The sequence below is a fragment of the Patiria miniata genome, unplaced genomic scaffold (assembly GCF_015706575.1).
Source record: "Patiria miniata isolate m_02_andy unplaced genomic scaffold, ASM1570657v1 HiC_scaffold_1, whole genome shotgun sequence".
Classification (NCBI taxonomy): domain Eukaryota; kingdom Metazoa; phylum Echinodermata; class Asteroidea; order Valvatida; family Asterinidae; genus Patiria; species Patiria miniata.
Genome location: NW_024037047.1, coordinates 20,363,782 through 20,378,532, shown reverse-complemented (window position 1 = coordinate 20,378,532; position 14,751 = coordinate 20,363,782). Strand labels below are relative to the sequence as shown.

Here is a 14,751-nt window from a genome sequence, read left to right as displayed (position 1 = left end):
AGCTTTAGTGCACAGCTGAATTTCAATACATTTTTTTTTTTAGCCCAACCTATTTTTGTTTTCATCACAATGAAAAAAAAAATCGTTTGTCTGAGTTCTCGCTGGCTATCATTCCATAGATTCACATTGGAGTACGTCGCCGAATGGGGGGGGGGGGGGGGGGGGGCAGGCGCGGATCCAGGATTTCTTTAGACGGGGGGCACACCTTTAGAGCATTTGCTCCGAGGACTAATGCGAGCGCGTAGCGCGAAGCCCTTACGGCGTGGGGTCCGGGGCCCGCTTAAGGGCCCCGGGAAATTTTGGATTCTAGATGCTCTGTGGTGTAATCTGAGGCAACTCCTTGCCCCTTTCCCCCTGAATTATTTGAGCAAAAGTTGTTAAGCTTATGAGGATTTTTTTTAAATATACATTAATGTTTTTACAAATTTTAAGCTACCGTGTACTTCAAAATTTGTGCAAACCATGTATTTTCGTCTTCGCGGAGCAGTGTCTTACGGCGTGGGGTTCGGGGCGCGGGCCTACTGAAGGGCCCCGGGAAATTTTTGATTCTATAGATGCTCTGTGGTGCAATTTAAAGCGATTTCTGGCCCCATTTCAGTAAAATGTTGTAAAGATTGTTAGGATTTTTTTTTTCATTATCGCTTCGGTTTGCGGTAACACCATGTGTTTCTTTATTTTTTGTTCATTGGTTTAAAATTGTACTCTTGTATTTTTTCTGTTCTTTACTTGATAACCAGGTATTTTCGACGGCATTATCAATTTCTTGCAATTTATTTTTGAAAAAAGAATTGGATAGGCTTAGGTTTGTAGGAAGATCTGCCCCGAGGACTAATAATGCGGGCGTGAATGTATTTCGGCGTGGGGTGCGGGGCCCGCTTTAGGGCCCCGGGAAATTTTTGATAATTAGATGCTCTGTGGTGCAATCTGAGGCGATTCCTGGCCCCTTTTTCCTCTTTTTTTTATTGGTTTAATATATACTCTTGCTTTAACAAGCGTTTTAAGTTTCTTCGTTTTTCACTTTCGTCTGCATGTTTTCGTGCATTTTATTTTTGAAACGGAATTGTATAGACTTAGTTTGTAAACTTTTGCAAGGATGCTTTCTAATGTTTTGTATAAAGTTTAATTTTTCAGTTTATCAACAAGATAAGATTTTCTACGGAAATTTTATACGGAAGCGGACATGTTTTGGACTCGATCCTTGAAAGCGCGTGGAAGAAATGCTGGCCCCCATGACCAATAGTGTGGTCCAAAGAGCACACTATAACGGCCGTCACACGTACACGTGCGTGTTTTTCGTACGGGTACATACGCTCAGAATCGCATTTCATAAACCGATATACTATGCAGGGTTAAGTACGGTGGGATCGCGGTTTATTTCGAAGCTTCTCGAGTTCCCTGTGTCATACGGCCACACAATGTTTGCAGGCCGGTATTTTTGTTAGAAGGTTGCCCTCCTCCTTCACTCCATTTCTCTCACCTCACCCTCTTTTCCCCCTGTTTTATTAATTTTATTTTTTTGTGGACTCAATTTGACGGGGGGCACGTGCCCCCGCGGCCCACCCTGGATCCGCGCCTGGGGGGGGGAGGGGCGCAAAACAATTTGACACCACGTGGCGTTATTCATTTTAAAAATCTTGTTTGAATAGACCTCATGCGTAGCTGCCATCTTAGAGGGCATCTTTTAATTGTTAGTTTTTCAGTAACAATAAATGAATGCATGCTTCACTCATACATATCCCAGCAAAACAAAGAGCTCTATGAAAGTGGGGTGCTACTGCGCTACACATAAGGTGACTACAACTGGAGAAGCACTTCTTATGTGATGAATTGAAATTTCTGGTCGTGATGTCATGAAGAAGCCTGTTTTCAAAAGAAAGTGTAAAAAAAACAACAGGGCAGCCAAAACAATAGAGTGTGGTGAGCGCGAAGTCTTAGACTTCAAGTACCTGGGTCAAGAATGATCATGAGTTCGGAGAAGGATATAAAGGTACGCAAGTCGCTGGTGTGGGCTATGAATGACGTGAAGAAGATCTGGTTATTGAGTCGAACCTGACCCGGGCTCGGAAGATCTTCACAGCTGCTAAGAGTCCATTCTCACGTACGGATGCGAGACGTACGTGGACCGTTACCCAAGACCTTGCTTAAGTCACTAGGTGGTTGCTATACACGAAAGCTCCGGATGGCTCTTGACACAGTTGGCAACAGCACATGAACGTCGAGCTCTATTGAGACCTACCCGATGCTTACCACTACAATTGAAGACTGCAACTAGCCGGCCGGGCACTGTTAACACCACCATGAGCTACCTGCCAGCCTATAGTCATCGCATGGGAGCCCAAGCACGGAAGGATGATCTTGGCTTCCTCCCAAAACTCTATGGATCAACACCATGGGCGTCGGGGGGGGGGGGGGGGGGGCAAGGGGGCACTTGCCCCCCCCCCCGAAAAGCAAAAACAGAAGAAGAAAAAAAAGTATGTTTTGCCTCCCTCTAGAAAAAATCCTGGCGACGCCCATGGTCAACACGCTCCTAGAAGACAGCGGCGCGGCTAATGTAGATGAGCTGAACACACTGATAAGGGGGAGGGAGGATAGGAGTGGAGCGTCTGTCATCGCGCCCGGCGCCGGCCCCCTAGGCCTGAGACGACGTAGTAGCAGTAGTAGCGCGAAGAAGGCGCCTATGGGACGGGTGCAACCCTGTATTAAATTCCCATAGACACCAATGCTAAATGCCCATACTTCAAAATTCTTTTAAAAATACTCAGAAGTCTCACAGGTATTTAAGCTGCACACAAAATGATGATCAACATGTCGATATGTCATCTTTAATTTTCTTTTCATTTTTTGGTGGGTTGACCATTAACTTTTCGAGATATTCTCACCCAAAGAAGACGACCCCTATTTTCCCCAAAGCGGAATATAGCTATCTTGGAAAACGATCCCTCCACAACATGGCAAAACAGCGCCACTTTCGAGCCCAGTTGCATCCAAAATGTTCGGAATTGGAAGCCCAAGTCGGGGCCAGAGGTTCATTGCCATATCTCTTCAATTCCCCAAATTTTATGATGGCTCTCATATTTAAACGGTCTAATATAGAATATTTTGATGGTATAACTTTTATTCATGAGCTCGGCGGATGGGTTTAGGCCTATTTACCGGAGTGCACTCCTATTGTGTTCTAAACAGACAGGTGATGATGGATTGGGCAACATACTGGCGATGATTTCGGCAAATACAGTGCTTGAAAAAGGTTGTCCCATGTACTGTTTTGTATAAGGGCGTTATACTATCCGCACACTTTGGCCAACTTTAGGCCTATCAGACGTCATGCTTGTGCCGTGTCTACAAATCGCCCCCCCCCCCCCGCTTATTTCAGCGAAAGGAGTACTGGGCGAAGTATTGACACCGAATTATGGTTGAAAAATGAAAGTATGCTGCATTTCCCTGGAAGACAAAAGAGAATCAACCTCCAGCCGTCCCTATATAATATATCCGCTGTCCCCACTCCCGAAAAAAGGAAAAAGAACACGCCCAAAAACATGGAAAGTTAAAAAAAATCATTTCCATTTATCACTGTACTGGGTGAGTAAAAATAAAAGGAAACCCAAATGTCAAGACCAAAAATGAAGTTCTGCATGTAGCACTTTCAAAATCTAGAGTATGAAAACCCAATTAATAGTCGTTCTACTTCTTTTTGTACAAGAATCATTCAAATCAACCATGTACTTATCGAATTACGGAATTTTAAACACAAACACAGTTTTAGGGTTCTGTCCGCTTATCAAAAAAAGTTTCTTTCAGCAAAACGAAAGCAATTCACATACATTGTTTTCGTTTTGCTGGAAGAATACTTACCTTTTTTTGTGATCCGTGGACAGAACCCTGAAACGGTGTTTGTGTTTAAAAGATTTTTAATTGGGCTTTCATATCCTAGATTTTGAAAGTGCTATACATGAAGAACGTCATTAAAATATTGGTAATGTCATCTGGGTTTCCTTCTTTTTTTTTACTCACCCTGTATACATGACGTATTATAAACATGTGCACTGCCATTTACTGACCACTCATGACACACTGACAACCATTATACACATCCAAAAGTTTGACAATATGAGACTTGAATAACAATTCTGTTTAATCATTCATTCATATTTCATGTTATAAGTCTCAGAGAAGCTGATAATATTAAATAACAATTAGAACCATTTTCCAAAACAATTAATTCTAAATGATATTACTTTAAATTATGTACATTTTTTGGGGTAAAGATTTACTGATTCGTAATAAGTTCAGATACTTATTTCCATCTATGATATCGGGAAAAAAGAAGATTATTAATTAAAACTGGCATCATTTATCACGTTGTCCCATTGCAATTTTTTTTGAAACAACATGGTTCATCCACCATTTTTATATCACAAAGTACAGAAATATCAGAGAGAAAAAAAGCAGACTAGAAAAAAATGTAGCGGACTGGAACCTTGACGTTGAACCATAGCCGGACAACGCAGAAGCTTTATTGCACCCGCCTTTACGTCACGTATCAATACACCAATGACAGTGGTGAAATTCCTGCGTCAATTCTCGACCGAGCAATTTAATTGGTCAATTGTTAGGGAAGGGCATGGTTTCAGTAACACGCAATTTCATGACCAACGTCAAGGTGCCTGTTTTGCCGCTTAAGATATGTATAGCATCTAAGGCTTTATTATTATTATTATTATTATTATTTATTACATATAAGACATTGGACTTACCGCCGCAAGCAATAAACGTTTATACGGAACTAGCTACAATTACATGACGGACGTACTAAAGATACATTGCATTATGATAATAATTACATGACTGTTTTTAACATGATCAAAAGATGAAAAAAAACACAAAAACAAACAAAAGCAAAAAAAAAGAGAGACTATTTCAGCTAAGTCAAAGTATAATTCAAATCTAGGTTGGTAAAACAAAACGAACAGCCAAAATCAATTAAATGTACATTTTCATTATTAAATGTTAATTAGCACGTGACATGTTCTTGTGAATTTGTCTGTATTATACAGCATGAATAGTTTCAGACACCAAAATTATGACAGAGGCATATTGGATATGACCCACAAAAACAACTCTTGGATTTTTTTTCAAGACTCATATACTACTGTTTCGATCCGATCAGGGTGTCCTGAATTTATGACACATTGTGACGTCATCTCCTTTCACGGTTAACCTTATCGGATAATTAGAGCGATCAATGGCGAATACTACAAGCAAAAACCTATAGATGTGTACTTATTATTTAGCAGCTTATTACATGCAGTCATTAAAAACCGATTATTTGTTTCCCAAAATGAATTAAAACGCACGTGTAACTATAGGTTTGCAACAACGCCATACAAGTCCTGGATCGAAGTCGACCCGAATCTGGGTCCATTTGACCTGACAATCTTGGGTCAACTTAAAACGACGATTTTTGTTTCAAGTAAAATTGACACATTGTTTTATATTCAATATGATTTTTTTTTTTAAATGTCAATATCATGACAATGTTCCGGGTTTAATGGCCCGGAAATGAGACCAGAAAAGTGTCATTTTGACCCGAAAAAAGGTCAGGTCATTTGACCCGGATCCGGGTCGACTGATCCGGGTCTTTTTTAAGAGCGTAAGCCACAACCTGGCAGATATACAAATTTTGTACAAACTTTTGTTTTACTGGTTTGACTTGCATGTATTTCAACTAGCCCAACATTTTGGCATTTCATTTAAAGGTGTATTTCAGTTTAAAACACTGGTTATTGGCACGCAATAGACATAAAAAAGAACTGTTTTACCACGCTCAACTACAGTTGGTAAATTTCAGTATTTTGTTAATATACAGTGCAGGGGAAAAAGGATTTTGTAAGCACACCAAACATGCCACCTAAAGGCACACAAACCACTGACAACCAATCAACCATTCTTAATAAGTATATCCTTCAAGGAAAAAAGTAGGCCTAAACTCTAGTTTATAGTAAAAAAAACCAGAAAGTTTTCTGGATTTCAGATAAAACAAGAAATATACCTTCATCCTAAAATATTTTTTTTTCCAGAATAGTTTTGAAATACCATCGCATCGTGTGCTACTTAAAAATATTCTTGAAAAAAAATATCTGGCTTTGGTTTCTACGAAAAATTTAAAATTCGAAAGATTGGCACTTGTGATTTATTTAAATTACTTTTTAAGCAAAGGTTTTATGAGGAGTTGTTTGATTGTTTAAACTACAGAGAGTTAACACTTTTTTTTTAAAATGTATAGATCAAGCTAAAATACAAGCGTGATGAGTGAAGGGAGTTTTGTGAACACCATCTACTCGTACTCGCCGTTGCTGATGCCGCTGATGACACAACACGCGAAGATCATCGCAAGGATCTGAAAGAAAAGTGAGACCAACACATTATTAACTCCCTTTACTGACAATTTGTTTTAAAAATATTAAATTAAATTTCATATTGAACATTGTACGTGAGACAAGACGCGTGGGGAGTGAGGCCAGGTGGTTACGCCGCTTTGTCTGGTGCCGGAAAGTTAAGCCACGATGTCCTTGGTGAAAGGCTAGTCCTTGGTATGCAGTTATTCGTGAATAAGTATTAACAACAGCAAAAAACAGCACAACAACCAATGAAAGGCACTTTCCTGGTATGCAGTTACATGTATTATGTTAACAACCGTACGGGTAAGGCGCAGGAGAACCAGCGAAATGAAGTGCTTTACTTCTACAGTGGTTCCCGACCCACACCTTTGTTCGTCTATAACATATAATTGGACAAGGAACCAGTCTACCCTCTTCTCGTTGGCCGGCTAGACCGCGCCTTTCCCTTGTATACTGTACTGATTCATGTAATTCTATGAAAGCTGAATGTAATTCTATGAAAAGCGCGTAAAACCGCGAAATGCAAGTTTGTTGCTTCAACCGTACGGCCTTTTAATGCATTGGGCCCATTTCTGTACGTGTGTGTGTTTAATATCTCTATGTGAAGTAACATTTAACATTTGTTTAATAACCAGTGGTATAAGTGTGATTTAATTTGATGGCTCCAAACACACAAAATGACATGGTTCCAAGTAATAACAGTCTCAATTTTAAGAAAGACAAAAAAGAACCCAGACGGGTGTAGATACATGATGGAAAAGAACGCGGCCAAAAGCGTTAATTTCATTTCAGGGGAAATAAAATCCACTTTGGCAGGTGGGATAGAAGATATAATTAAAGACATCGTGATGGAGTGTTACAAAATGTATATAGGGGCGAACAATGTGAGGATGGTAAACAATAAACGAGGGTATTAGTCAATGTAGCAACGATCGAAAGTGACATCAGTTGGTTAGTTCTGAGATATTTTCAGCTATTTTGATGAAAACGGCCGGTGGAGTATGTTGGTGGAAAGACCGAAAAATGTATAGCAATATGGCGGACTGACAAGAAAAATCCAACATTTGTTTGGTTGTTTGTGGTTGCTAAGGTAATGGAACTGGCCAGTCGCAGACCTTGGTTTAGGCGTATTCTCCGTGCTCGATGCCACTGATGACACAGCATGCAAAAATCATTGCAAGGATCTGCGGCCAACAAAAGACAGAGTCAATGAGACTTTACTGTGTCCATAAGCTGGATAGTGAGCCGCAAGCGAATTAAGACGGTCCCCAAAGTCGCCAAAACTCTCAGTGACCTATAAACCTGAACCAATCGTCACTCAATTGACGAAGAGTTCTTGATCAAGTGATGCTTTTGAACTGATCACAACACCTGTACAATAGGCCTGTACACGTACACGCGCCATTTTTGTTGAATTTGGTAAGGTATGCTTGCTTCTTTCAACCTTCGACGTCAACTTTGGGCGTCCTGTCGATGTCACGTGATTCTTTTAGCCTTCCGTGGACCAGAGCTCCCGTGCCTAGCTCGCTCGTAAAATGAATGTCACAATGAAGTCCTAGTTTTTACCGCTATAGTACATCGACATGTAATTAAGACTACTTTTACGTACGTTTTGTGTTTTGAACTGTGACGTCGTTTCATTGCGTAACCTTTGAATTTTTTTCTCACGACAAAGTGCCTCGTGGGGGCGATATAAGATTAGCTCATATACCACTGACGTCTTATAAAACTGGACTGGCTGACAAAAATGCCAATGTGAGACGTTGGTGGCAGCAAACACACCGGTCCTTTTTCCATTGTTTGCGTCATACTGTGCATGTACACTCTGAAAAGGACCGTTGTGTTTGCTGCCGCCAACGCCAACGTCTGAACTGTCCACAGTCTTGGGTCACCCATGACGCATGCGCAGTAAACTCGAGTTTTTTTTAAGTGTAGTTGGTATTTGGATTCTTCTTCAGAGTTAAGTCGGCGGAAATAATAATTGCATTTTCTGACCGGCTTTTGAGATTTAAAAATCCTTTTCTCAGTTTAGGACTGATTAGTATAGTTGTTGTTTCAAGTAATACTAAATAAAAACTGAACTACAGAACGAAGTACAATAATCCAAGCGGATCAGTTACTTTAAGGCGCAATGGCCCATTTAGCCGCCTTTTTAGCTAATGGACGTGCGAGGTGAGCAAAAAATAGTCCAGAGAAATAGTCCAGAGAACTAGAAGCTTAAAGATCTCTCCCAAATCACGTCACTGCCGACAAGTCGTCACGTGCATCAGCATTTCGGGAGCCGAAATTTTCGTGACGCGCATGATGGCGCATCGGCTGCGCTGCATAAACCTTTCTACACTTGGTTGGCAAACTGCACATTTTGCCAACCAAGGGTTGCAAAACTATGGAAGGCCCAACGCTGCAAAAATGAAGAAGAGTTATTACAGATGACCCAAATATTGGAAACACAACATTGTCAACAAGACTACAACATAATTCCTACACATGCTTTTTTGGGGGGTGTTATGAGGAATTTTTTGGAAAAAAATGTGTTGCCAACCATGCGCTTAATTGCGGCAGCCCATATAAAATGGCGCCAAAGTTTACAAAACAAAAGATAGGTCTGTTTCGAGCAACACTCAACAGTGTTTGTACACTGCGCGCACACGTACCTGATTGCGTTGAATACTCAGTTGTAATTTTCCTACGAAGATGGCTGAATAGTATGAGAGGGGTCTACCCGGTTCGTTAGTAAAATCATCATACACGTGTGCGCACCACAGATTAGGCCAAAAAAGTCTCCGGTTTCTGGTATGGAGCTTGCCCAAAAAGTGGTGCGGCGACGCAGCGCTTTTTTTACCTGTTTTTGTTTTTGCTTAAAATGTCGGCTGAAGACTGCAAATGGTGCCCGACTAAACTTGTGCAAATATATGGGAGTCCAGAGAGGCCACGTAAAGCTTATTCTCGATCATAATCCCATCTAAAATCACGTTAAAATTGTGCAGCAGCAGGATTCCAGTCGAACCAGTGAATTTGGCGGTTTTGAGACATCATCCTTTATTGAAAAAAACCCAACTTTTTTATTTTGCCGACGCGCATGGCTACGGCGACGCGCGTGCAGCCCAGAAACCGGAGACTTTCTTTTTTGCCTTACCAGTGCCCACTGGATAAACACTCAATTGTGTTAGCTTAATGGCCAGCGGGCGTGGTTTAAAAGGAACTGACGCCACACTTACGAACCGGATACTCGAACGCACAACAAATACCTGAATCAAAACATTTTAACATAGCTCTATGATCAAAACTCACCTCAGCAGCTACCAGCCCCAGAGCCACAGCTCCGATGATTAGGAAGTTGTCCTTGAAGAAATTGACCACTTCGTCCGTGCATCCCTACGAAACAAAGGAGAGCATCGCACGGTTATATTTAACTGTTTTCTGGGGCCTGCAAGATAGAAGGAATTTGGTATAGGGTCCGAACAACCTGTTTGATGAACAGGCAAAATAGGCCAATCATGTCGCTGCTTTACCGCAGCATTGTGCACTTTTGGTGACCATTGCTTCCCTTTTTATTACCTCTTTACTAACACAGACGTGGGCACCGGACATCGATAAAAACACGTAGCTTAGTGGTCAGACTAATCTGCCCAAACCGTCTGAGTTTAGCAAAATATAATTTGATAACGAAATACGAGGGTACCTGGACGCAGCAAGTATGCACCTCGATGAAAAGAAACAAACATTTGGAGACACGACAATTGAACGTTTGAAAATTGGAAGATAAGAAACGGATGTATTATTTGAAGGAAGGTTGTTCCGGATTTTTGGTCACTGGAACAAAATGTAAACCGTACATTGAGCAATTCGATTTTACTACCTTGGGGGTCACTCTTTGAAGTATTCGACCAAAGCATAACAATTAACGAAAAATTTTGCCAAAATGCGGAGCGACAGGTACCCGTTTCATAATAGTTCGAATAATATTTGTAAATAATAATAATGAAATAGTGTAGGTTTCCCGTCCCATTTCAAACCCTGCTCGTTTAGTCATGCAAATCTTTCATTCAAGTTCGCATGTATTAAATGGGCAAGCCTTGTCACACCCGGTTCAATGGCGAAAGTTAAAAAAACTAATGATTGCAGGGTAACTTCGTTCACGCGTAAATGGCAGGCAGCAAATTACGGAACGTATGCATTTACATTCGTGAGCCTCGCATTTCAGTCCCGTTTATAAATCAAGTTGGTGCATCCTACGTTTTCCAAAGAATAACTCATGATAAATTGAACAGCTGCAATAACAAGACAGTTATTTGACAGCGTGTTCAAGTGTTAAAACAGAGTTAAAACGACATGATATTGAGAATGTTTCATAAGGGAATGTACAGGGTGAGTAAAATAAAAAAGAAACCCAAATGGTGCCTCCTATTGTTTTTTTTAATTGTTTTTAAAAAGAAGTTCAGCACGTAGCGTATTCCAAATCAAGGGTATGAAAGCCCAATTAATAAGCTTTCTTGAAGTGAAAGAATAATTCCAATCGCTCATGTACTTTTCCAGTACACTTTTTTTATAACCATGTCCACGGATCACGATAATTAAAGGTAGGTGATATTTCGGCAAAACGAAACTATTCACATACCCCCCCCCCAAAAAAAACCCCATCAGAACTCCATCATTTTCTGCTATCAGAAAAGCAGATTTGACGTTTTGTACAATGCATTTTCGACTTGTTTATTTGTCTGTTACCTGAAAAGCAGATTGAACGTTTTGTAAAAATACATTTTACTACTTTTCTGCATGCTACCTGAAAAGCAAATTTTACTTTTCCTCCTTTTCCTGGCGGACGAAAAGTGACTATTTGCTTTTCTGCTATCAGAAAAGCAGATTGACCGTTTTGTGACAATGCATTTTCCTGCTTTTTTTTTCTGCCACCTGAAAAGAAGATTTTACTTTTTATTCCCATTCATAAATGTTTGATGGTCTTAAACAGCTGCAACCATATGACTTTATACACAGGTCATGATAAGTTACCCAGAATGCCATCCCCACCTCCTTCACAAGATTATAATTCTGTGAAGCTCATCAGCGTGTCCCAGCGCCCTGTTTGCAGGGCGGGGGGGGGGGGGGGGGGGATACGAGCGAAGATTTGGAAAACGATGGGCGTGCAGAAATTCTTAAATAGGGGCATCATTTGGGTTTCCTTTTGTTTTTTGTTTTTTTACTTATACCCTGTACAGCTTTTACAAGGAAAAATCAGACACAGTCATGTAGACCAAATACTGACCAGTTTGTCAATTGGTTTGACCACTTTGTTGAGATATCAACTCTATAAAAAAAAATTACAAAATTGATAAAATGAAAATAACTTTAAATGAAACTGATGTTACAATAGACCATGTTTGTTAACACATTGGATGATGTGGTCACGTGATGCCCACTTTGAATGAACACATTTAAACGAATTCGAATGCTCTAATGGCAAAACCCTGCTTTATGAAACCTCTTGAAATGGAGTGCACAGTCAGTCCGAGTGAATGAACAAGTTGCAAAATTGGACGGGATAACCTATACTTTTTCTCATCCATATAATAATATATCGTACTTCGAGGTAGATCGCTGTGTCGTCAGCGATGTCATCACCTCCAGTAGTGGCATCGTTGCATCCGGCCTCATATGTTTTGCAGCAAGAAGCGGGCACGTAGAGGCCTGCATTTACAGTATTATTTTGAAACGCTGTGTTCTTCCATGACTTGTAGTCCGATGATCCACAACATTTGAAGGCCTGTGAGGATTACAATCAAAGAGAAATCAGATTCAAAATCAGGCACAAAACCGACTGAGACCCGGACCCGGACCGGGACCGGGACCCGGACCCGGGCCAGTGGCGCGGGGAGGGGGAGGGGCCAGGGGAGCACTTTGCCCCCCCCCCGGCGGATTTTTTTCGGCAATTATTTTTGTCAGCAATGATTGAAATAAATGTTTTTAGAGTTCTTCTGAAATCAATCCCATCAAAGAAAACCCGCTCAACAAAATATGTCCATGTAATATGTAGTATGCATAATAATAGTCAGTTTTGAAGAGCGCCCCCATTTGGAAGATGGGTACAAGCCCCCCCCCCCCATTTCCCCCCCCTTTTATTTTACCGGAGAGCAAGTGTCCGGAGAGTGTCGGCACTGATATCAAAAGCTGGATACGCGGCTGACCAGGGCCCAGGACCCAGACCCCGGACCCAGACCCCGACCCCCGACCCAGACCCCCAACCCAGACCCCCGACCAAGACCCCTGGCGCAGACCCCCGACCCAAACCCCAGACCCAGACCCCCGACCCAGACCCCCGACCCAGACCCCCGACCCAGACCCTCGATCCAGACCCCCAGACCAAGACCCTCGACCCAGACCCCCGACCCAGACCCCCGACCCAGACCCCAGACCCCCGACCCAGACCCCCGACCCAGACCCAGACCCAGACCCCCGACCCAGACCCCCGACCCAGACCCAGACCCCCGACCCAGACCCCCTACCCAGACCCACTACCCAGACCCCCTACCCAGACCCCCGACCCAGACACCCGACCCAGACTCCCGACCCAGACCCCCGATCCAGACCCCCTACCCAGACCCCCAGACCCAGACCCCAGACCCAGACCCAGGACCCAGCCCCAGACCCCCGACTTAGACCCCAGACCCAGACTCCCGACCCAGAACCCCGACTCAGACCCCAATCCAATCCAATCCAATCAAATCAATTTAATAGTCCTGTCAATTTAGAACAAAACAGGGCCTGACCTAGAACAAATTGCAATAGAATTTATTTAAATGCTATCACGCTAAGAAAATATTACTTTTTAACATATCGGTTTTCCCAGCTATTTTAATACTTGAATCACACGAATTCCCTATATCGATACTTTAATTTCGTCCCCGAACATCGCCAAGCTCACTTCTCAGTTTGAATTTCAGAAAGCCACCACTAGATTTCATTTAAGGTTCAGTATAATTCAAATTGTTAGCATTCCGATTCGTCCAAAATCTTTGAAATTCGTCTCGTGAAGCCATCGGCGTCACAAAGCAAATTCTTTTTTTGTCAATCGTTTTCATGTTGTTGTCATTACATTTCGTCCCTGGTGACTTAAATCGTATACGATGCGCCCAACATTTAGACTTATTTGAAGAATAATGCGAATTAAAACAATAACAAATCAACATATATTTCCTTACATGTATAAATAAAAGTAGTTAGCTGTAAGGTATGAATTTTTATTTCTGTGTTTCACAATTAACATTCGAGTCAAAAATTGACATTTCACAATATGCACTTAAATGACATGGACACTAAGCATTAAGTTCAAAGACCTTCTTAATGTTGTTCTTTGATCGACATACCTTATTTCTGTTGTTTATTCATATACATATATCAAAGAGCAACATTACGAAGCAAAGAGCATATTGTGAAAGTTCAATTTCTGATTTTAATGTTTATTGTCAAAGAAAACTCAAAACTTACAGCTATACTTTCATTTATAAGGAAATATTTCTTAACAATTAAAATTTAATTAATCCCCAATAAGTCCAAAGATTGGGCACATATTTAATTGTAACGTTTTAAGTCACCAGAGACGAAATGTAACAAGAACATTAAAACGAATGACAAAAAACGAATTTGCTTTTTCAATTCAACGCCTATTGCTTCACGAGACGAGTTTCAAAGATATTTGACGAATTGGAATGCTAACAATTTGAATTATACTGAACCTTAAATGAAATCTAGTGGTGGCTTTTTGAAATTCAAATTGAGAATTGAGCTTGGCGATGTTCGGGGACGAAATTAAAGTATCGATATAGGGAATTCGTGTGATACAAGTGTTAAAATAGCTGGGAAAACCTATACTAAAAATCTAAATTTATCAAAGGAGTGGAAAAGTTTTTTTTATTCACTTTGTCGCTACTAATTTTCATCATACGTAAACAGCCGTATGGAGAGCGTCATGTTTTCTTTTGCGCCCGTTACTCGTCAGAAAATCCGTTTACATCACGTATGAGACTTCGCGAGACACGACCGATCACAGCAGACGACTTTTCTATGTCAACCAATTATTAAAATATATGGTAATTTACACTGCCGCATAATACTAAAGGATATTTTCTTGAAAAAAAATCAAGAAATTTGAGGGTATTTTGCTTTCCGAGATATTCATTGGTTAAATAAATCACTTTGTGCCCCCCAAAATCTTTGTATAAACAGGCATATGAATTTCTTAGCACAACCTAAGCGACAGGCTTCCGCTGCATTTTGTGCAAAGCGGAAATCCTCCAGAAAACCTCAAAAAAAAACCCGCACGATTTATTTCCTTTTTAAGAACATAACTTTTGAACCC

General features: G+C 41.1%; 1 protein-coding gene across 2 annotated transcripts in view; it reads right to left on the bottom strand.

Annotated features, from left to right (window-relative positions):
* Positions 1 to 4,605: 4,605 nt before the first annotated feature.
* Positions 4,606 to 14,751, bottom strand: part of LOC119725143 (CD63 antigen-like) — a 32,158-nt gene continuing 22,012 nt past the window's right edge. Inside the window, exons 6-9 of one of the 2 annotated variants that reach the window (XM_038196514.1) lie at positions 11,980 to 12,159; positions 9,690 to 9,773; positions 7,514 to 7,582; positions 4,606 to 6,397 (exon numbers count right to left, since the gene is read on the bottom strand). In XM_038196514.1, coding sequence (XP_038052442.1) covers positions 7,520 to 7,582; positions 9,690 to 9,773; positions 11,980 to 12,159 — 327 coding nt within the window. In that variant the 3' untranslated portion in view covers positions 4,606 to 6,397; positions 7,514 to 7,519. The remainder of the gene's footprint in view (positions 6,398 to 7,513; positions 7,583 to 9,689; positions 9,774 to 11,979; positions 12,160 to 14,751) is intronic. The other variant, XM_038196506.1, reaches the window with a different exon arrangement.